At 36.2% G+C, this 22,807-nt stretch overlaps 1 protein-coding gene across 20 annotated transcripts in view; it reads right to left on the reverse strand.

The window, feature by feature from the left end:
* RIMS2 (regulating synaptic membrane exocytosis 2) overlaps window positions 1-22,807 on the reverse strand; it is a 393,792-nt gene that overhangs the window by 253,768 nt on the left and 117,217 nt on the right. For all 20 annotated transcript variants that reach the window (XM_017730312.1, XM_017730317.1, XM_017730311.1 and 17 more), the window contains one exon: window positions 4,266-5,191. In XM_017730312.1, coding sequence (XP_017585801.1) covers window positions 4,266-5,191 — 926 coding nt within the window. The remainder of the gene's footprint in view (window positions 1-4,265; window positions 5,192-22,807) is intronic.

Raw genomic sequence — 22,807 nt, forward strand, 5'->3', positions numbered from 1 at the left:
TGTCCCCTTCACTTTATCTGCTCTTCCCAAACTACAAGTCACAGGCACTGCCTACTTGATCTTCTAGTTTAGCTCCTCCCTCTTCTTCTACAGCCTATCAATCCACTGGTTTCCAGACACCCAATGACATTTTGTTGCCAATCCTAAACTACTTTCCCTTTTCTCCTCGTCCTCGTAATGCGTCCTAATTCCCATTCAATATGTCAGTCCTCAGCCTGGCATATGACTCAAATTTCCTGGTCCAAGTTTATTTGCATTACAAAAACTATTCAGTATCATAAGGATTTAGTTCTTCTGCAGTTGAATCTCCATCTGCAAGAATTCTTCAACCACGCTTGTGTTTCACATGACTGTCTATGGGGTACCAGAGTCTTTTCAGGGTATTCATCAGCTTTCTCTGCTCACAGTTTCCCTTGTCCCCCACAGAGAAGAGGCAGGAGCATTCCATGGCACTAGTTTCTCCGGCCATAACAAGAAACATGCATAAAAATATTTTCGCCTTGTCCCTCCCCTGAAAACAACTACATTTTTAAAAATCAAGGAAAAATTACCTTAAGGCAGATAGCTACTGAAATGAGGTCAGACCCAAATACTGAAAGGCACAGGCATTTAGCAATAACGGATGCTCTTCCCAGAGCTCTTAATCCAGCGGCTGGTCACTGTCTCCATTGAACTAATAGAACTAAATCTCTATCTTCATTTTGTATACATATTTATGTTCCAGCCTATATATGTATAAATTCTTTTCCTTTTGAAGATAAGCTTAAAAAGGCAAACTTTCAGTCCTTTTAAGAGCATATGACTACAATTTTTTCCTACACTTTTGGGAAAAGTCACAATTTTCAGACTAGTTTCTTAAAACCAGTGTTAGGGCTTTGTAAAATCTGTGATGCAAATCAGTGAACACCTGCTCCTGCAGCTCAGACCCAGGCTGATCCTCACAGCAGAGCAGTTGTTAATATTTATTTGCAGAATCTGCGAAAAACTATGGGTATTCCAAGGAGAAAGATATGGAAAAAAAATTGTTCTCCTACTTTGGAGAACTCATTATTACCGCAACCAAATCCCCACTCTAACACTCCCACCCTTCATCACTGCAAGGACAAATATTTTATATTCAGCATTATATCTTGGGCCAAACAGACTTTGTATGTGACTTTAAAGGACAGCTAAGAAATATTCATGTCTGGGATGTTTTTAAAGAGTGGAAAGCAAGTAATTTGGGAGGAGAAGAAACTAATTTCTTATAAAAGGTGTTTAAAATAATTGTATTTTATCTATTATGGAAATAATGTATTGCAATACAAGGCGGACTGCTGGTGGCTTATGTGCTGGATTCGCTCTGGTGGTATTCATGAAGAAATCACTCTGAGTGCAGGCTGGTTTACACCAGAGGGATTCATGAAAATAAAAATAATGAGGTACGACTCTCTATGCCTACCTATAGCTATCCAGAAGGCTGGATCCAGGTAGTGAGATCCAATCCTCCTCCTCATCTTAAAAGATCTCTTCATTCCTCCCACATACCTAGCAGCAGCCAAATCATCCCAAATTCACTCAAACACTTTTCTGGAGCTTCCACTTCTGTGGTTAAAGAGCAGGGGAGAATTAGGAGGGTCTGAGGATATTATTCAATTATGTGGCCAGGCTGCTGAGGCTAGCACCAGCTGGCTCTGGTTCCAGGTACAGGTGTTACTGTTGGAATGACTTCCTGTGCTATGCATGGTCACCTCCTCCCAGCCCAGGACCTCCAGCACAGACTGGGAGCAGACACAGTCAGAAGCAGTCACATCCTTTCCCAGTTCAAGCAGTTGCTCTTCTCCTTTATGAAAAACCAAGGCTTTTGTCCACATTGGTTCCAGCCACAGGCCATCACTGGGCCACACTTACACAGTTACACTCTGTATGTCATGACAAAGTGCTTACATTAATTCAATCAAGATTAACAAAGTACAGAGCATTTTTTTTCCTGCAAAATTTTTGCAACCTTTTTAAATTAATTTATATAATAAATATCTAGCTTCATTCACTACCTCAGAAGTCAGGACAGACATGACATTGTCATTATTATTAACTGTTGTTATCAGTAAGAATCTTTTCTTTGACACTTAAAATACAGAATTATTTAAGTGAAAGCTGTAAGTTTTGTAAGATCATTATTATGAAAGAGAATCTAGCATTGTACAGCATGTTTTAAACTCCTGTCTGAAGGGAGCCAAAGGCCCAATATGTAGACCAGACCCACTTCTTGGTGAAGTCTGGTGCATCCCTGGGACCTGGTTGTGAAGGCAAAGGTTCCTATCCTGGAAAGGCCCTCAGCCATTATAGATTTTTCAGGAGGCAGGAAAGTTGCAGTAAGAACTCCAAAGGCAAAGAGACGTCAGGGCTTTAGGATGACTGGTTAAGGAATCAGGAGCACAAGCGGTCTTCTCTATTCTCCCAGTTGCAGGAAATGATGAGGGAAGAGAGGGAGATCCAGCAGATCAATATTTGACTCCGAGCCTGGTGTCAGCAGAATTTTAGCGGGTTTTGATCATGTTTACACTTTACATGACACCAGGCTTGCAGATGACAAATGGGGGTCACCTGTCTCAAAAGGGGAAAAGGATCTTTTCTCAGGCATTGGCAGGGCTCATGGAGAGAGTTTTAAACTAGGTCTGAAGGGGAAAGGCATGACACCAGACTTGCTACAGATAAACCAAGCAGCAGCATTCCAATGTCTGAGAGACACTGTGCTAGTGGGGTCCTTCAGTCGCTGTCTCCATGGAGGTAGGGGATAGAGATCCATGCAGCAGCAGACTCAAGGGTTATTGACATGTTAGAAGCCATGGAAGTGCTAAATTAGTGGTAATCAATAATCCTGCAGATCTTTTCCAACCTAAATGATCCTACGCTTTTATAATCCTAAATGTATATGCTTTGTGTGTTATGTGTACAAAAAACATATTGTTTGTATATTACTTTGTATTCTACGTTTCCTACACTGAATTGCCATAAATAAACATTTTGTTACTACTTCCCATGTATTCATTGGTCCTATTTTCCTCAAGGTCACTTCTAAGAACAAAATCATGAACACCATAAAGTTGGCACAAGTTTTTTCTATTCATCAGGAAGACTAAGGGGGTCAAGGTTTCAGCACAGTGGTTCCACGTAAGTACATGCAACTGTCTACTTTGACCTGGTGGAATTTCCTTCCATTCTACACTATCTTGCTCCTTACTTATCAGATCATGGTTGCTGATATTGACATATGAAAATTCAGTTATTTCACTGACTCTAGTTAATTACTTGCTTCAGAACGAATTTGATAGTAATATTAATAATAGTAATAGTAATAGTAATAATAATAAATAGCAGTAAATTTTCTATCCCAAATCCACAGGAGCAGATGACCATTTAGGAGAAGTAATAAAGGTTCACTGGTATAAGAATAATAACTCAAAAAAAGCTTAAAACAACACACATGAGGGTAAGCGAACTAATAATATTCATTTGATCGAGTTTAAACTCATGGTCCAACGTTGTCATATTTAAGTCATAATTTATCTTTTTACGGGCTGGGAAATCATTTCAATCAATCTTAGTTTTCTGACATTGGAGTAACTCCAAAACTACATCTAAAAAGCACTACAATAAAAAATCATCAATCATCATAGCACCGCAAGAAAAAGGAACCTCCATTGGTTTAAACCACATCAGTCATTTTAAATCTGTTTCAAAACTTCAATGGGTTAACTTCATACACACAGATCTTTTTGCAGATCAGATGCTCTTTAACCTGCAGCAGACAGCACAAAACTGGCATAAGGTCTACATCATGTGCTCCAGTTAATTCAACAAAAATGCGGTCCTGCGCCCACCCTTGATCCAGATCAAATATGCACTCATTGTGATCCAGGAGCACGCAAATCTGGTATTAGTGGACATGAAACCATGGCCTTATATGACAGCCCAGCTTTAGATACTTTGCAGATTTCATTGACAGGGTTTTCAGTAGGAATGTTGTCTCCTTTAACTTATCCAAACACTTACAGTAGCTGTGATGTTTTCCACATAAATCATTAAATTTAAATTTACGTAAATTAAACACATAATCAGAAAAAAAAAAAAATCCCAATTCCCATCAGAACAAAGTTGAGTCATCTGTGAAGGGCTGTAGATGTGCGGTTGCAATAAATTTGAAGAGCTAAAATAAACTTCCAAAGTAATGGAAACCAAATCAAATCTATGTATTGAAACAATCAAAAAATTGGAACTCTTACCTTTTTCACTAACACTTTCACTTTCAATCTCTACATCATCACAACTTGTATATTCAGGAGTGGATGCCAATTCTTCTTCTGAGCTACTTAATGAAACCTGGCGCATTTTACCTCCTTTTTTCGTTTTATGGGGCTTTGGTGGTGGAGGTCTGACAGATTCAGACTGGTCTGAGCTGAGTGAATCATTCCGTAACATGGTCTCCATCTTTTCACGTTTTGTTTTCCGTACAGCAGAACTGGGATCCAAATGGTGCTGTTTCCTTAATGAATCAGAGCGCCTCATGTCTGGTCTTTCCAGAGGAATTGGACTCCTCCTAGGTGTAGGAGGGCTATGATTTGTGGTCCTCTGACGATTGGGACTAGGTCCCTGAGCCTCTCGAGTTCTTTCCATAGAGTATGAACGTTGATTTTCCATGGCAGCCCTGCGCTCAGACACAGATCTTTGTCTTGATGGCCGTTCCATCCTGAGCATGGACATCCGAGAATCTTCCAACTCTGTATTTGCCAGTGAGACATCGCTATGTCTCCGTTCATGACGTGCTCGGGACACTTCAGCATGGATACGCATTTGTTCCTCATATGGCTGTGGCTTGACTGGATAACGAGCCAAATTAGGATCACTTCGGTATCGTGCCTGGTATTCCTCCTCCCTCCTTTGCCTTTCATATTCTTCCCTGTTTTGTGCATCTTCTTCTTCTACCGGATACTCCTTGGAACGCCTGCGGCTCCTTCTGTTGGAATCTCTATAATCACCCAGTTCAGGTTCTTCATATAACTGAGGCCCACGCTGTGACCGCCTATCTGAATAATCTGATGGTGACCTGGGCATCGCACTGTCTGATGTAGCATACTGTGAATATTCGTCTCTCTCGTCCCTTTGGTCGTATCTTCTGCTCTGTTCTCTTGATATTGAAGGGCTTCTTTTCCTAAACAATCACGGCAAGAAAGCAGAAAGAGAATTCTGTCAATATTTTATGTAGCACAAATATACAGCTAATGCTAGTTAAAAGATAGCATGACCAGCTAATGGAAAAAAAATCCATTCATTGCGTTTCTTTGTGAATGTGCTCTCACATTTTCTCTACTAAATTAAAGAAAGCATGTCATGCTATAAATCTGCTTATGGTGCACAGATTGAAGAAAAAGCAGCTTTGAAGGAAAAATGCTAATACGACTTCATAAAATATAGAATACAAATACTTAGGCTACTTTGTAGTCATGATTGCTTTACAAGTACCAAAATTTTATAATCCTTTGTAATCATTTTACAATATAACTTGACCATATACTTCTATTTCATAGAGTTTGATAATCGCCATAGAAATTAGGGCTAGAAGAATCATTCAATTAGTTTGCTCTTTTAGCAGCTGTTATTGCTCAAAATCACACATTTCAGTTCCTACAAAACTATAATTTGTGCCAAGGGCAGAAAACAGACAAAGATTCAATGGCAGCATCTGTCTAAATCAGATGAACTCAGAAGCCCTGAACTCGCCTGAGTTGAGAAAAGAATCCTTCCCACCTCTATAGGGATGGTAGCAGTATTAGTCCAAGCATTTGTTCAAGACAGACACCAGAATGGAGTTCTTGCGCCACATAAAGCATTGACTCTTTGATGTCATTGACACCATCTAGCTACAGACAACTAGAGACTTCAGAGGAAGGTGGAAGAAGAATTAACAAATATTCTTTCCTGACAGTGAAATGATAGATTGAAGCATGTGATTCATTTATATGTAATATTTTCATAAAGGGTGTGTCTGGAACATATAATGAATGTCATGGTTTCTGTTTGACACAACATTGTTTGATACATGGTTAGAAGGGATCAGTTACATGGGAAAAAACAAACCAGATCTTCAAATTTTGCCTTTATCAATCCTTATAGGGTAATAAGCATGCAAAATGTTACTTTCCAGATATGTCCTGATTCACGCTTGGCTTTTCACCCTACATGGATCTCAAGAAGTTACCTGAAGGAAACTGGAGTAAAGATCCCAGATAAAAGAGACTGAGAGGTGGGCCTTCTCTGGGATAATGTAGATCAACTCAAACTTTAAGCAATAAAAATACAAATGAGAAGCTATTTTTGTATTGTTAGTCCTTTCTTCTTATATTTAGTTCTACCTTTATAATTAAGATCCCTTTTAAAATGTTTTCTACACTCACAAAATGACCACTGATTCCAAAGGGCAGCCTTGCAGGCAGCAACCAGGAGATCTTGCCTAGTCTTTAGGACACGAAAAAAGGTGAGCAAATACAAAGCCCTGTTGTTGCCACAGTTGTCCAAGAGGAAGAAAGGAAACACTTCAATTTAGTGAAGGGGAGAAGGAGAAACAGGTTCTCCTCGGTGCCCAGGAAAGTATAAAGGGCTCTGTCTATCTGATAGGAGAGAAAACACTCTTTTCACAGCCAGGAAGGAAATGCAATCTCTGCTCAGCAAGGGAAAACCACAACTGTCCATGCAGAGTGTGTGTGGTGTGTGGGGTGACTGGCAAACTGGCATTCTGTACTGTCTTAGGTACCATACAGGATTATTAAACTGTGCTTGAAAGATTTGGACCCAGTAGTGCCTTGTAAATAGTAAAGTACTTTAGCTTTGCAATGGCATCTGCAAATGAGAAAGCTAATTCAATCTTGCAAAAATGAAACTCTTCGTGCAAAGCATGACAAGTACTATAAGCTTCACGCGGATGCTTATTTGCTTACGGTGAAACTAAAATGTCCCATATGTCTTGTTACAGTAGCATGTTAGTACCAGCATAAATTATAACCTCTGTAAGTTTAACAAAATCTCTATATTTTCTGCTACTGGGGACTCAACTTGAATCTCTCTAATGCAACATGAACAGAATTTTGTAAGTCTAATACCAGAATGGCCAACGGGAACGGACAATCAGAACAACAGAACTACCCAAATGCAGACAGTTTGCAAAGACATAGAAGTTTCGTTTAGACAACAGAGATTAGATGCAGAAATGCCTCAAGGAAGATAAATATTTTTCACTTAAATACTTCAGAGGATGAAAATTACGCCACATCCCAAAACAAGTTGTTCCAAGAGCAAATTACCCAATCCCTGAAAATTTCTCTTGGCTATAGCAAAAGTTTGTATAACTTCCACACCCCAGTTGTGGCCCCCATACAGGAAAAATCTGCACTCATCAGATACAGGCATTCATTCATGCAGATCTCATTGCAAGATTGAGACAAATACGTGTACACATGAAATGTATGCATACTATACTGTTAATACACTGTCTGTACTCAGTCTATATTACCTATAGATCGTATGTCATCATAGCCACACTTCTTGTATAAATTTGATCCTCCAAAGCATTAAAACACTCTAGTAAATAAGGTTTATAGGATCAACTCCATGATGAACTGTGTAACACACAAAGCCATATAGATTCTAGTGTGGCAAATCTTGTATGTGCCTTGGAGCAGTCTGAGCGTACACATGCTTCAGTATTAAACATCTACATACTTGTATCTACAGCAATATAAACAACACAATAGTAAGAATTGGTTTAGCTACAAATAGATTATATAAACACACACAATAAACATGTGTGTGTATTTATATATGTATAAATAAATTAATATGACTCCATGCCACAGTGTCCTCATATGGATACAATTCTTTTCTGGTGACATTACTGCTATAATGTCATGGGGGGAAGGCTGAGCGGGATAAAATAGATGGATTACTGTATGAGTAAAAACATTATTGTAGACTTGTTGCCGAGGAAAACGTGTTTCTATTAAGGAAACATCATCTGATGAACTGGCACATGACTTACTAAAAAATACACCCTCCACAATTAACTGTTAATGAGAGGAGGATGTGGTGATTTAGCATTATATATTTATACCACTTGCACAAACATTTTCTAACCTCATGTGCTACATTTACCACAAACAGTCATTTTTCTTCCTCCATTTAAGACATCAATATAGGAATACTATCTATGGCTGACAGTAATGTAAAGAGCAGCTGGGTCCTCAATCTACTTCAACCTTTCATGAAGGAAAAAGCTTTGCACAGCTGCCCTTCATGTGGCAACTAATAGGGCACATGCAAGAAAAAGGACCTACCTGAAAATGTACTGCTTTTCTTCAGAGAAAGCAACCTGATAGAAAAAAGTAACTAATTTAATTCCTGGCCTATGCTGACTAGCATTATCAATCCCCCTTTCTAATTAATTTTGTTCCTGTCATCTAACTTCACTACTGAAGCTAACCAGAAATTGTAGTCCTGTCCATCAGAAATAAATTAACTGTACATGTACACCTGATTTGCCAGAAACCTTCTGTCAGGAGAGGGCTCATCCTGCCCTGCAGTCACCACACCCTTAGTATTAAAGTCTGTCATTCTCTCTACTGGTCATCACAGCACAATTACCCCCCCTTTAACATTCAACATTTTTTTAATTTCAAAAATACCTGCTATATACATAGCTGTACAATGAATGCTAAACATTTTAAATCAGAGTTATGAAATCACGGTAGGAGGGAACTAGTACTGATGAAAACTTATGGCCTGTCCCTACTATCAAAAATCTGCTGCTATTTTTAGATCACTAGCTAATTCTCACTCACCTTCATGAGCCTCTGTCTAATCCATTTCTCATCATTAACTACCTTAAAGACACCTTAATGAAACCCTTTCATCATGCATCTCCAGCTGGATACACCATGGAAAATAATTATTCCTGCCTTTCCAGGACTTTCCTAGAACTTCAAAAGCTACGTGAACTTTAAGGGTGTGATATGCACCCTCCAGCTGCCAGCTGAACTAAGCACTATGTATCTCTTGTCAGAAGGATTATCACCTTTTCTGAAAAGGCTGTAACACCTCTGAAAAATCCTCCAGGCCATTGTGATTGCTACTTGTCTGAAACAGCTAGTAAATAAAATCTCTATTATGGTTAAAAAACTCTAATATCTGCAAAAATCTCTTTGTCAGGCACATTCTATAAACATTGTTTTTTTCAGATACAGAATATAAAACCTTTTTTTTTCCTACTTATTACTGTATATTTATTTTTTTATTCTAATTTATCAATACATGACATTTGGTCTTTTAATACACAGCCCATAACCTTACACTGATGGAAACCTTATTTGCAGTGCAGTACAGATATCACTAATATTATGGAAAAGCAAATAGCTTGACTGTAATCTGACCTCATGCTCATAAAGTTAAATTATTCAACTCCCCCACAACACAATAGAATTAAGTGCTTAAAATATAACATAGGAAGAATATAAGACAGCTATTCGGCTTTGATGGCTGTGATTTCCATAATGGAACTAAATCACTTGAAAGTCTTTGACATTCACTTGTATTCTTCCTTACAGAGAAAACACTCTCCTGCTTTGATTTAGGTTTTTAGAAATTTAGCCCAAATGTATTGTAGAAAAGGAAATTTTAAAAATCAAGTATCCATCACATTTCAGAAGTCAGAGATATTAAAAAACATTGTAATATGTGAAGTATTTATATCACTGTCAAAACTAGATGTCAGACCCTCCTGCTAGTAATCTTGTTCTCAGACTAATAGAATACACATTTGAGCCAGAGAAAACTCATGAAAACATCATTCTGAAGATGTGTTTAACCACGTAAATTAAGTTGCATTTACTTGAAGATTATTATTTATCCGAAGCTTTGGGTCAATTAAAAAATGATAAGGTCTCAGTGGGCCTGAGCCATCAGCTATTTGAAAATTGAATGTTGGCCATCTACTTGTAAGACCTAATTATAATTTACTTGACAATACTTTAAGGTTTTGTTCTCTCCTATAAATTATCAAGGAATAAAATTGAATGGAAAACTAAAACTGAAAATACCTCTCCTGCACACACTGTAATTTTGCTTAACTCAAAATGTGATCCTTTCAGTAGATGAAAGAATAATTCATAGAAGGCAAAAATTGACATTTTCCACCAGAACTTTGTCACTAAAGCCATGCAAGATACAGGGCTTCTTGTTAGAGCCTCACCAAATGCACTGAACACACCTTCATCTTTCCTTTACTATATGGCTCCTGTCAGGGAAACAGCATTTGTTGATTTAAGAATAGTTCTACTATTTGAAACTTCTGTATTTCTATGTGTTGGGTTGGACAGACAGGCAAAGCACTTGTTTTAAAACAACGGGGACAGGGAGCAGATAAAGCAGCTTGCCAAAAGTTCCCAGGCTGCCAGGAGGTGAGGTGAGCACACTCTGGACCTTGTACCCAAAGCCCCATGAGTGCAATGAACCCAGAAAACTTGCTGTGCACTTTAAGATCTGCCTGCCTTTCCCAAGTAGGGATCTACGCTCTCATTTAGGAAAGCATTTCCACAGACTTCCTTTCCCATACTGAAAAATCAGCAAAATGTTTACCTATTTTTGGCAATGGCTTTAAAAGGCTAGCTGGCATTGATTTAACTCATTCTCTGCTTATAACTTCTGCTTTTGCTGAGTCATATTGTGCAGGAGAATTCATTTTGCACATTCTTTGAAGCAGCTATGGCTCCCTTATTGAAAAAAGAGGGATTTTTTTGACTTCTAAGCAGTTCCAGTTTCTACCAATATCTCTCTTTACAGTTCCTCTATGCTGTCTAGTTTTATACTAGATTAAACTTCTGTTTTGTCAGTTCCCCTCTCCTTAGCTTCTCACCCCCTCAAAAGAAGATGAAGAATGTAAGCAACCAGTGCAGAATTCACAAGTTAATTAAACAGCCTACTTTGATAAATGGAAAAGGTGTTTATTGCACTTCTTGACCAATAGGATTTTAAAAAAATTGTCCTGAAGTACATCTAACACTCACATATCTAAGGAATCCATTAGGTAAAGCTCATGTGAGACAATATTTCTTTCCTCATTTCAGCCATGCCCTGCAATTTTATTTTATAGTAACCATACTTTGAACCATTAGAATACACTCCAGCTAAATATCTCCAAAGAATATGAATTAAGTTTACAATGATGATTAGTAAATTTACTGAAGCATGAGACTGGTAGAGCAGATGTTGATCTCTATTAGATTTTATCTGAAAATATAAATTCACTGACTGCAGGCTTGTATCAACAGAATGAAAGGAAATCTGTAGTAACAAAACGTCATTTTAATTAAAGTCACCACTGATAACAACTTTGACTTGAACTTGACGTGATTGCACAGACATATGAAACAACACATTTCTCTTCCGTACAAGTAATTCAGCAAAAATTCACCATTGCAGAAGGGTTAATTTCAATTTGTATCAGGAAAAGAATTATAACACGTAAAAAACAAGTAGCTACTGAACAAAAAGAGTGATTGTAAGTATCAATTACTAATCTACAAATATTCAGGTAATATTTTTTTTCACTTTTTTATTTCTTAAATCACGAACATCGCAGATAGGAAAACTGGACTAACAGTAGAATTACTTTGTCCTCCTTTATTTTGCCTGAGTAGTCAGTAGCCCATATATCACATAATATGATTTTAGAGAACTGCAGAGAAGTAAAAAAACTATATTTTACTCTGAGCATTCATTCAGATACATTGATGAATGCTTACCTCTTATAAATAGGTTAAACACTCTAAGATTTTTCTTTATTTCAACTTTTGAACATTTTCAAAAGTAATATTTTGCTAATTATTTCCACTTAATAGATAAGCAACATTGCACCTTTTCTTTTAGTAAAAATTTCATCTCAAAAAAAAAGATAATAATAAAAACAATAATAAATAGCAAATGGATTAAATTTTTTTCGAGAATAATTGGTTAAAATGGGCATTCATGCTATCTGCATCAATACTGACACTACAGAAATCATTTGCAGAAGGGAGGAATCAATTAACAGCTGTCCTACAGCAGGATTCAAATTAGATTAAAACACATGGTGTTAAAAGAATAGTAGGTCACAGTAACACTAACATAAGAGTGAGTAAATATAATACTGAACTGTTATTAAAAAGTACAAATAATATAAAATAAAAGGACATTTCAAAATTCTACATACACTATTTTTTCTTAAAAGAAATACAACATTTCAAGAATTAATTTTTCACAGAATATAGAATATGATTTAAGAAACTAAATTATAGGGAAGCACTAGATTTTGTTAATTATAATATTCTCATATATCTGAAGCACAAAAAAAAGTTTTTCAGTACTTCCTTGGAGTTTTTTACTAAAAGTAAAAAAATCTCCCTAATCATCCCCCAAAAGAACAAGAAATGCTGAGCATTAGACATTGTTTTCACACAACACATTCTGCATCTTTCTTCCCTGCTTTACCTTTTGATCAGCCACTGCACATCTGGGAAGTAGGAAGCCTCGGGTTCATGAGAATACATCAATTTCTGTTCTCGCTAGCGCTTTCATTTAATCCTCTGTGTTCAGTGAAATCATATAAACTATCCCTTAATTTCAAGACACATATGTTTTACAAACCCTCCCCTTCCCCCACAATGCACTTATAAAATATAAGGCATCTAGGGAAAAAAATAAAGTTTAGTATCTGAAACAACAGCAATTCAAGTCAGAGAGCTGACCCAATGGGAAGCTATTGAGAGCATGAGAGGAGTGTTAGAGTTTAATGCTGTTACCATGTGCTGTATATAGCTGGAGGTCAAGTAAGAATTTACCCTATAAGGAGGATTATGGTACTTAGCTGATTAGTGCCTTGCTACAGTACTATTACCTACAAATGTACATGCTGGTCAGGGCATTTCATTTAAACTATTTTTAAAATTGTGCAGTTCCAGTATTTTACGTTTTGTGATACTAGTTGCAGCATTTTCTTTATGTTCTAGGTCTCAAACTAAGTTATGTAATATCTCTACTTTCAGTTTGTAAGAAGTCAAATTTTGGCATAATTTTCAACTATTAGGCTAAAATAGCTGTGGCATCTATTTCAGTGTGATGTGCTGCACATACCATAAAGCTGAAAGTATTTTTTCTTACACAGTTTAAAAAAAAAAAAAAAAGAGAACATCAATGGATTATTTCCAGAAACAGTCACCAAAACTCACATTCAAAATATGGTGAAAATGTGAAAATAATAGAAAGCAAATGTATATCCTCATTTGCCTTAAATGAATTACAAACACATTTTTCTACAGTTTTCCACAGCATCTTCTACCTATCCAAACTAGCTTACAAACACATAATGTTTAATATGAAGCACCAACCAAATCTGACTGCAATATGTTTAAGCCATGATGAAGTAGCATGACATGGGAAAAATAAGACTTAGCAGAAACCTAGATTTTCTCCACCTCAATATAGTGAGTTCTGACTCCTAGGAAAGGCATTCTGACACCAAAATTTATTTGCTCAGCCATCATGGAGAATATATCATAATAGAGTTCATCTATACATCATTTCATCTAATATTGAGTCTAATCTTTTTTAAGTGTTTCAGTTTCTGTTCATTTACCAGCAGCTGAAAGTATCCTGGTTCTTCAAAGGAAACCTTTAAGTCTGATGAAGGGGAGAATTTTCTTCAAAAGAAACACTCCATTATTATGTGGGTATTATCACCGTTACATAAAAAATAAAGCTATTTCAATAATGACCAAACTAAGAAAATATCAGCAACATGAACTGTCATTTGAGAATTGTTTTCCCTAATAACACCTGGAGGCTGTTTTGGACTGTTGAACTCATAAAACTCTAACTTTACTAATGAACTTGAGTCAGCATGTATTTTCTTTTTTCTCTCTCTCTTCCTTGTGCCCACAATTACAATATAAATGTGCTATCATACAATGAACTTTAGTTTTAAAATATCTCAGTGATTCATATTTCAGTCTGAAAGAGATTAAATAGATCATACTGAGCTGTTTTGATGCCTCCATAAAAGAGCAAGCATAAAATAACCGCTGTGAAAATATCCAGTTTCCTCAGCAATGGGAAGTACAGGCCCATTATTAAATCCAGTGAATTACATCAGTGGTGGCTCAGCAATGAATGATGGGCTGTCTGCACCAGCTTCTCCAAGACAAAGCCATCAGGGTAAATGTGTTCTTGCTAGGGAACATCAGCTGGACCACTGTGAAATGAGACAGGTGCATTCAACAGCTCTTGGAAATTACCACAGTACATAAAACTTTAAATTTCTGATTCAACTGTCATTCTCCACATGTTGGTGAGACAGGATCAAATGTCTGTATTTTAAATCAGCACCTAAGTCTATCATAGAAGCAGACCAGAAGTTTAGAGAAAAATAAGTTGTATTTCTGTCAAAACTATAGCACCTACATTATGTATGGTATAAACACATTATGTAAAATCATGTAGGACATGATTTTATAATGTTTTTCAAGCAAAAAAACTTTCTACAGAGTTGTTTAAGCAGCGGGCTCACAATCCACAGCTGTTACATTCCAAAATGTTCAGAATCAAATTGTTACAGCTGCCTAGACAGAGCTCCTTCAGTTCAGAACCCCTCAGGCAGGAGGTTAAGATGGAAACTATGTCTGTGTTGCTGGGTTTTCAGAGACACTATGTGAAAAATTTCCCAGCATACTGCCATGTAGTAACAACATCACATGGAAAATAACAGCCTGGTTTCTGAAACATCAACAAAGAGCCATCCTTAGATACCCCGTTCAGATCCCTGCTGAGACCAGCTCTGGATATTCCCCCCCATTATTCTCTTATCACCTCTTAGAGATGTCTGCACTAGAGCAAGTCTTCCACAAAAGAGGCTCAATATGAAGCCTTCTAAAGAAGAAAATATAGTCATGGATGTTTGCAAAAATCCATATGGAAGACCACTAAGAACTCTAGGAAGTGTGTGGAAGTGAACACTTGGAAGTGAAAAGGTTAACCTGGCTGCTTAGCAGCTTCTATATAAAAAGGTAGCACCCAGTTAAGATGACAACAGTACAGACCACATAGAGGAATATAGCAAACCAATATTGAATAGTCCTTACAGAACTACTAGAAATGCAATAGCAATGAATAAAATTCACTGCAATATATAACTATGTTTCTTCTAAGACAGTTGTGTGGAAATCTAAGGCAATTTAAAACAAAACGACTAAAATAAACTTCATCTTGTAACATAACCCCTTAGATGTATTCTGCATACTACTACAAAGAAGGTAGACTTAGTTGCTCTACTTTTACTTAAAAAATAAAATAAGATGCCAGGTTTTTGTATTGCACAGGAGAAATGAATGCCCATTTTGTAACTGCATGCATATATAAACACCCCAACTAATTCATGCTTTACAGTTCCTGTCACCAGCATTTTCTGCTTTACCCAATAAACCTGTTTTCAGTAGGATTCTACAAAGTCAAGATACAAATTATGAAATTCTAACTGAAGTTTAGGCTATGTATTAGCAGATTTTTCACATAACATTGGTCACTTTTTCCATCAATTACAGAATTTCTAGAAGTATGAGAATAACCAGCGGGCCTGTCAATACCAGCTAGACTCAACTGGCAAAGAGCTGGCAAACACTGAGAGGGAACTGTTCAAATTATACAGATTCTCAGCACCTTTGATAACACAAGTCCATTACAAAAGTTACAGAACACTCAATAATTCAGTCTTAAGTAGAGTGGGATCAATCAGCTAAGGCAACACAGAAAGGAACAAGAAAAAAACAATGGAACAAGAAAAAAGTAAAGGAAAGTAATGATTTAAAACATTTTGTGAAGACACTCATTAAATCTTTCCGAGATTAATGATGACTTCATCACTATCAGTACTGTTAGAGTCAGATTTTAGGGACCAGTAGGATGTTTTAAGTTAAACTTTACTTTCACTGTTGACCTGAACAAGAAAGGTTAAATGTATGCTCACTGAAGCACTTTTCAAGTATGAGATCAACTGGATATCAGGCTGGGGAGCCAGGCAAGAGACTATAAAAATTATTCAAGATGCTTGAGTTGACAGAGCAGAAAATGACGATCAAGTTTCGGTAATTTAGTTTCTGTAATTTAAATGGTCAAAACAGCTAGTTGGACAGATCTGACTTTTACAATTAGCAAATATTTCATGGTATATAGTTATCTTGAAATGCATATTGAGGTGAACTAACACAAAACAGTTACAATATTAACAGATTCATATAATGAGAGAAGAGTAACCGTGATCAAGTAGTTTGATTTCCTTTCTCCTGGATGCTTTTACAGAAATGAGATTAATGCCAGATATGAATGAAGCATTGCTGAGAAGGAAAAGAAAATCAAATTAAATTCCTTGTATTTGGCCTTACTGTGGCACCAAGCTCATTTACCCTCATCATTAGGGAGATATTTCCCAAAACAATATTATTTGGATTATTTTGGTTTATATGGATGACATGCTATTAAAAGCACAACCTGAAGAACTATTACATTTCCACTATCTGGCCATTTCCGTACTGCTGCAAGTCCTGCAGCAAGGTGAGAAAAACCAACACTCTGTTGGAATTTTGAGTTTGATTCATGAATACATATAAATTTGGGGTAGAGGAGGGAGAGGCAGAGAAGAAAATGAGGTGGATAATTATAGCCATGTTAGAAAATTCTTGCAGAAGATAAAAAACACTTAAAATACAGTAAAATTCTTAGGAGAATTATCATCATCAATACTTCATAGAAAATAAAAGGTTTTCAAAGATCAAGTTTTGCAAAAAGTGGACTGAAATATATTACTGGGGCAGAGGCTATGGACGTCACTTCTTCAGCCCCTTTTTTCTTTTTTAGACTGGTTTCAGTATCTTCAATAACACATTAGAAACTGTCTCTGAATGGAGAAGTCAGATGCAGTTGCTGATCAATACTGTGAAAGCTAAAAGCTGACATTAATGATACAGAAGCATTTTCTAGATTGCATTTGCCCAATATTATCAAAATATTTGTCATATGAGGAAAAATTCCACTTTAGAAAAAACATAAGAGGTATTTGATCAGTTTAACTGAAAGTAGAAACTTCACCTATGACTTCGACAGGGTATTCCATGTTATAAAAATACATTATAACATAAATTCCTTTTCAAAAATAGAGGAACATTATGACTTATTTTCTCTTTCTCATTTATTTAAGCTAAGATGGAAGCATTTTATTTATGCTTTATGATGTAATAGTGCCTCACCTTGCTGATTGTTTATTCTGCACTTGCTCTTGTGCCTTGTGATATGTCTGTTCCACCAGACCATTAATTACATACAACAAAGTTACACTGCACCAGCATTAGCTGGGAGAGGATATTTTCTCCCAGTGCAACATACTCAGAGACCTCCAGAGACGAGTGCCAAGGTAGATTCAGATTCACCTACTCTGCTTCAACATTAAGGAAATGTCAAGTAGAAAATTTTACACTGAAATATGAGAAAAAAGGTCAAACTTCTAAAGTCATTATGGATAGCACATATTTCTGCAGGACAGAAACTTAGCATGAAAAACTTGTTCACAGCCAAGAGATTCAACATTTTGCCAGACATTATGAACAATCTTTGCCAAGAATCATCAAAGGTAGAGACTCACAGGCAAAGGCTGGTCCAGCAAAATACTTGAGGATTTTGCAAGGCTGGTAAAGGATGGCAAATATTTAATTCATCCTAATTCAACTTAATGCAAAATTCTGTTTTCTCTCTTTATCAACATTTTCAGGTCAGGTCAACCTAACAGAAGGGCCATGTTGTCTCAATGACCGCAAATGTTAATTTTTTGTTCAAAAATTCTGGATTTAAAAAAGAGCCTTTAACTTGTACAAGAACCCGGACTTGAAGATTTAGTTCCAGATTATCAAGGAGCATGGATCTATTTATTACATAAAATAAAATTATGAAAGATTTTAATAGAGACAATGAGATGATTGGCATTTTATGCAAATTATGTATAAACAGAGGGACTACCACAGGACCCTATAAATACAGCAAGAACCCGGACTGAGAACTGCTGTTATCTTAAAAATATAGGGGAGCTACAAACAAGCACAGGCATATTCATTTCAGTGAAGTGGGCTAAAGTGCTTGCATTAACTATTTTACATGGAAGCTGTAGGTCTTGCAATCAGGATTGATCACTAGTTGCTACAACGGGTGAAGAAGCTCATCAAGGACCAAGTATGGTAAATTCTTAATCTAATGAAGTTGTACTCAAAAAGATAATGAAATTGTGTTTAACAGCAATTTGAAAAAAAAAAAGATAGAACTGTAAATTGAGGTTACAGCTTTACAAATACTGCCTACAGAAATCAAACAAAAAAACCCCCAGTGCTAGGAAAGATGGACACAAAATAAAATGCAAACCAGGATATTTCTAATCTAAATTTCTGTCATTTCATTCTCTGTAATAACAGTGCTTGTTAGAAACAAGAAGGGGTGTTGTACATTCTGCAGGAACAGAATGCTGGGTGTAAGTACAGGCTAAGTACCTGGGCAGGAAACAAACCATGATACTCTTTTTATTTAGTTGCCTAAACACATGTACAGATATATTCCTGCTTTCAAATGTACCTTATCATTCCCACTCCCAAGTTTTCAAATATGATTTTGTTAGGCTTTATATGATTAAGAATTATTTATCTCTTTTTCTTCCTTCTTGGGATGGATATTGCCCCAAGGAGTCTTCTGGTCTGGAATGGGACAGCATTTCTTGCCTATGGCATTTTGGCATTTGATACCTTCTTGTCTATGAAGTCAAAGGAAAGGAGGGAGTTAACAGACAAACTTATGTCCTAATCAGCCTTAGACTAGCAACAAGACAATAATAATTTATTCCTCACCTTAAAAAAAAAAACAAACCAAAAAACAAAAAACAAACAACAAACCACACATACACACACACAAAAACAACCATGCACTTTGTCTCTCAAATAATATGGGGGTAGCCAAGATTAAGAATTCAAGATCACAAGGGCCTTACCATAAATACTCACAAACTCTTTAATATTTAGTAAATCTGCTTGGTAGAGTTTAACAAGGAGGAGTACAAGACTCCATATTTCATTGTTTATAGCAAGCTTGAAGGTGTCTGAAAATGTCTCGGTGGTGATTATCTTATAAAAAACAGGAACGACTGCATGAGTAAAGCTAGGATAAGTATAGCAGCACTAGGAACCCCTATAAAAATGCTCATATGAACAGCCTTCAGAAGTGAATAACAATTGATTTTGAAGAGGACATGTGAAAAATTAGTGTTATAGCCTGATTCCATTGCCAAGCTCAATCACCAGCTTTAAAGGGGGTTTTTAATATATATTACTTTCAAAGATCAAGCGACAATTAATCCTCTGGACTTCTTTCTTAAGCTCACTGACTATTAAAGGGAGCTTCAACACAGACTTGATTTCCTTTCCTGATCCCCTCTACTGTCAAGCTACCTGCTGTCTAACAATAATTATGCTAGTTTCATGTAGCACACATAGAGACATAAATACCCCAAATATTCTAATGCAGAGGTTCATTTCTTCTGGTGTCCAAAACCCAAACATAGTTTTCTTTCAGCAACACAACCTGCACACACATTTTACTGCAAAACTTGTTTTCTGCTCATGCATTTTTTAAACTTTCCAATTCTTTTTATGTCCAGTAGTTGACTGGCATACTGAGGCACATAATATAGGTGGCAAAAGAGAAAATAAAAAGAAATGCACCTTATAGAGATACACTTTTCATATTTTGGTCTTCCTGAATCCACACATATTCCTGGTTTTTGCCATCAAAATATCTTGTGACCATGGTTAAGCCACAACATTACCAATACAAGGGATCCAGGACCTCTATAATCTTACACATTTTTTAACAAGAGGCATTTAGCTTTCAGATGCAGTGCTACGAATCAGATTTCTTCCATTGGAAAATCTCTTTGCAAATCAGGCCTTCCAATAAAGTATATTTTTAAAGCATTTATCTTCAGAACCTTTTTCTGACAAATCATACTATCTTTCTGGATCATCTTTTATGACACCCCGCTCTCAGGGTAGGCAACAATAAAACAGGCATTGGATTGAACAGTATCTCTTAATACGAACAGGACTACGCAGGCTTTCCTCAAGCAATGATTCAAGATCATCATGGGAGATAAAACTGAAACACATTGATATCAGAAGTGGATAATAAGCAAATAGAAAGATTGAAAACAGCAATTTAAATTAGAAAACTCCCAGAATTCTTGGTTTGAGGTGACCTATGTGATTTTCTTACAGTAAGTAGTACACTGAGGAATAATGGTACAATTACTCTCCAATTATTAACAATTACTTTTACAGCTAAAATTATTTAACACGCTATCTTTACCATTCTTATGTAATATTGTGCAGAGTGGTGCCTAGCCTTGAACACAGGTTCAGGTGAAACCACAACACTTAGGCAAAGCCTCCAATGCTGCAACTGTATGAGGAAGTTTCAATGCTGATTGCCCATATTCCCTTGTATGGAAACCAAGATGCACAAAACACCAACACACACATACTCTGATTAGAAGTAATATTTCATTCTTCTGAATTTGTTACTTTAGTATTGGATGAAAAAGAAGAAAGTCCATGGCAAATATAAAACCTCTATTTGGAATTTAGATGGAAAATGCAAAGTATAAGAAGGATATATGACTCAATCTTCACAAAAAAGCTACTGTGCATTCAGAATGTGACCACAGATTATTCCTCAATGCCGTCAGCATAAAAAGAAATGGAGAGAAGAAGAAAGAGGGAAGAATGCATCTGCAGAACTTCAAAGAGAGGCTGTAGAAAAAGAAATAGGAAGAGAAGCCAGAGAGCATATGCAGCATAATCTGCACCTACTGTAAATGACATTCTCTTCATTACTTTTGGAGGCCTATTTAGTGGTTCTGATATCAACAAATTTACTCCAGCAAGCAGTCTGAGATTCTCAAAAATGCCTAACATCTCAGTCCATGTTTCATGACTTTTCCCAAAACCATTACTTTAAGACAGATAATCTCCACCTGAAAAACTGTTTTCCCTTATTACTTTTATCTCAGTAGAAATGCTGCTGTAGGGGATTTAAAACCTCTTTATAGCTTGTTCATAACACCCAACCAAATAGCACTCTGAACTTCAGAAATCTATGTGAAAAACTGTTTAAAATAAATGTTTCTTAAAATAGTAAGTCCTGACTATTTACCATTTTTTTCTCTCAAACTAAATTGCAACAGAAAAACATTAAGTCTGAACATTCTTTGTGAATATTCAGTATAGAAAATTCAACTAAAAAGTGAGTGGCTGAAACAAAAAATGTTCTTCTATCCAGACTACTGTTTTAACAAAGTTTTTTTAAGTCTTTATTATGCTAAAGAGTAAAAACTATTCTAGTATCAGTAGCAATTTTCTGTGACTGCAGAACATGCATTGTCCCACCTTTGAAGAGTTAGTCACCTATTCCTTGAAAGCTGATGTTCCTGTCACACATTTTGTAGTGGTGGTTTATAAAACAAAAGTTATCCAGATAGGATAACTATCAGCAGGCAGTAACTTTCAAAGCCTATTTAAAATGTAAGTCATTAAATCAAGTCCACTCAGTCATATCCAGAGAATTCAAGATATTTCACAAGATTTAAGACATGATTTTTACAAAATGAGAACTGGCAACAGGAAATAATTATTCCATGTATCATTGGATTTTTTTTTATTGTAGCTGACTGCACTAAAACTTTACATTTGCTCCTTCCTGGAATTGTGATAAAAACAAGACAAAAAATAGAAGTATTGGTTGAAATACAAAATGATGCATTTATAACAAAGCATAATCTGACATTTGTCATATGTGATCATCTCTTATGGATATCACTATTAACAATAATGTGGCATCCTCTAAAGAAATCCAGACCAGATTATAAATCCAGCTTCTAAATACGGAAAAATAATCCATTAAAAAAATCTCATACTAGGCTAGATTTTCTGATGAAAAACAGAATGCCAGAAAAAAAAAAATGTCTCTCTATGGATAACCTCAGCCTTTATTTTAGGTGGCTAAAAGTAAGTATTGGTGGGAAGCCTGATTTTAAGAAGGACAAAGATGTCCAAGCAGACATAACTTTAATTGTAATTCCAGGCATGACCAACATATACTGCCAATTTTTAAAAGACATCCAGAGATCTGCCAGTGAGATGAAAGCTGGCTGAGACAGTGGGCAATCATGCCATAAGTTTAATAAAGTTTCAAATCTTTTAACCAATTCTACCAGACAGTTTCACTGTAAACCAGTTTCCAGGCCTTAAACAGCTAACATCAAAATATTCAGTAAGTGCATGTTTATGAACTCTCTGGGCCACTTAATATAGATTAAGGTCTATACTTTTATATAAATCATAATACTGCTATTTACCACACTCTGATCAGTAAAACGGGTATTCCTGTTATGTTTTCATAATGAACACAAAACCAAACATGGCAAGTAAAAGTCTTTAGAATTCAAATCTTTTTTCCCTGAATCCCACATTACACTACCTCTGGAATAGAAAACCATTAATGATTGTAAAACACTTTTGAAATAAATGAAGGTAAAATTAAACATGTTATGCTGTTGTAGTTAAAACTGCAGATGTTTTTCCTCTCAGGATCTAATGGGGACATTATGCATGAC

The sequence above is a fragment of the Corvus brachyrhynchos genome, unplaced genomic scaffold (assembly GCF_000691975.1).
Source record: "Corvus brachyrhynchos isolate BGI_N302 unplaced genomic scaffold, ASM69197v1 scaffold302, whole genome shotgun sequence".
NCBI classification, from domain to species: domain Eukaryota; kingdom Metazoa; phylum Chordata; class Aves; order Passeriformes; family Corvidae; genus Corvus; species Corvus brachyrhynchos.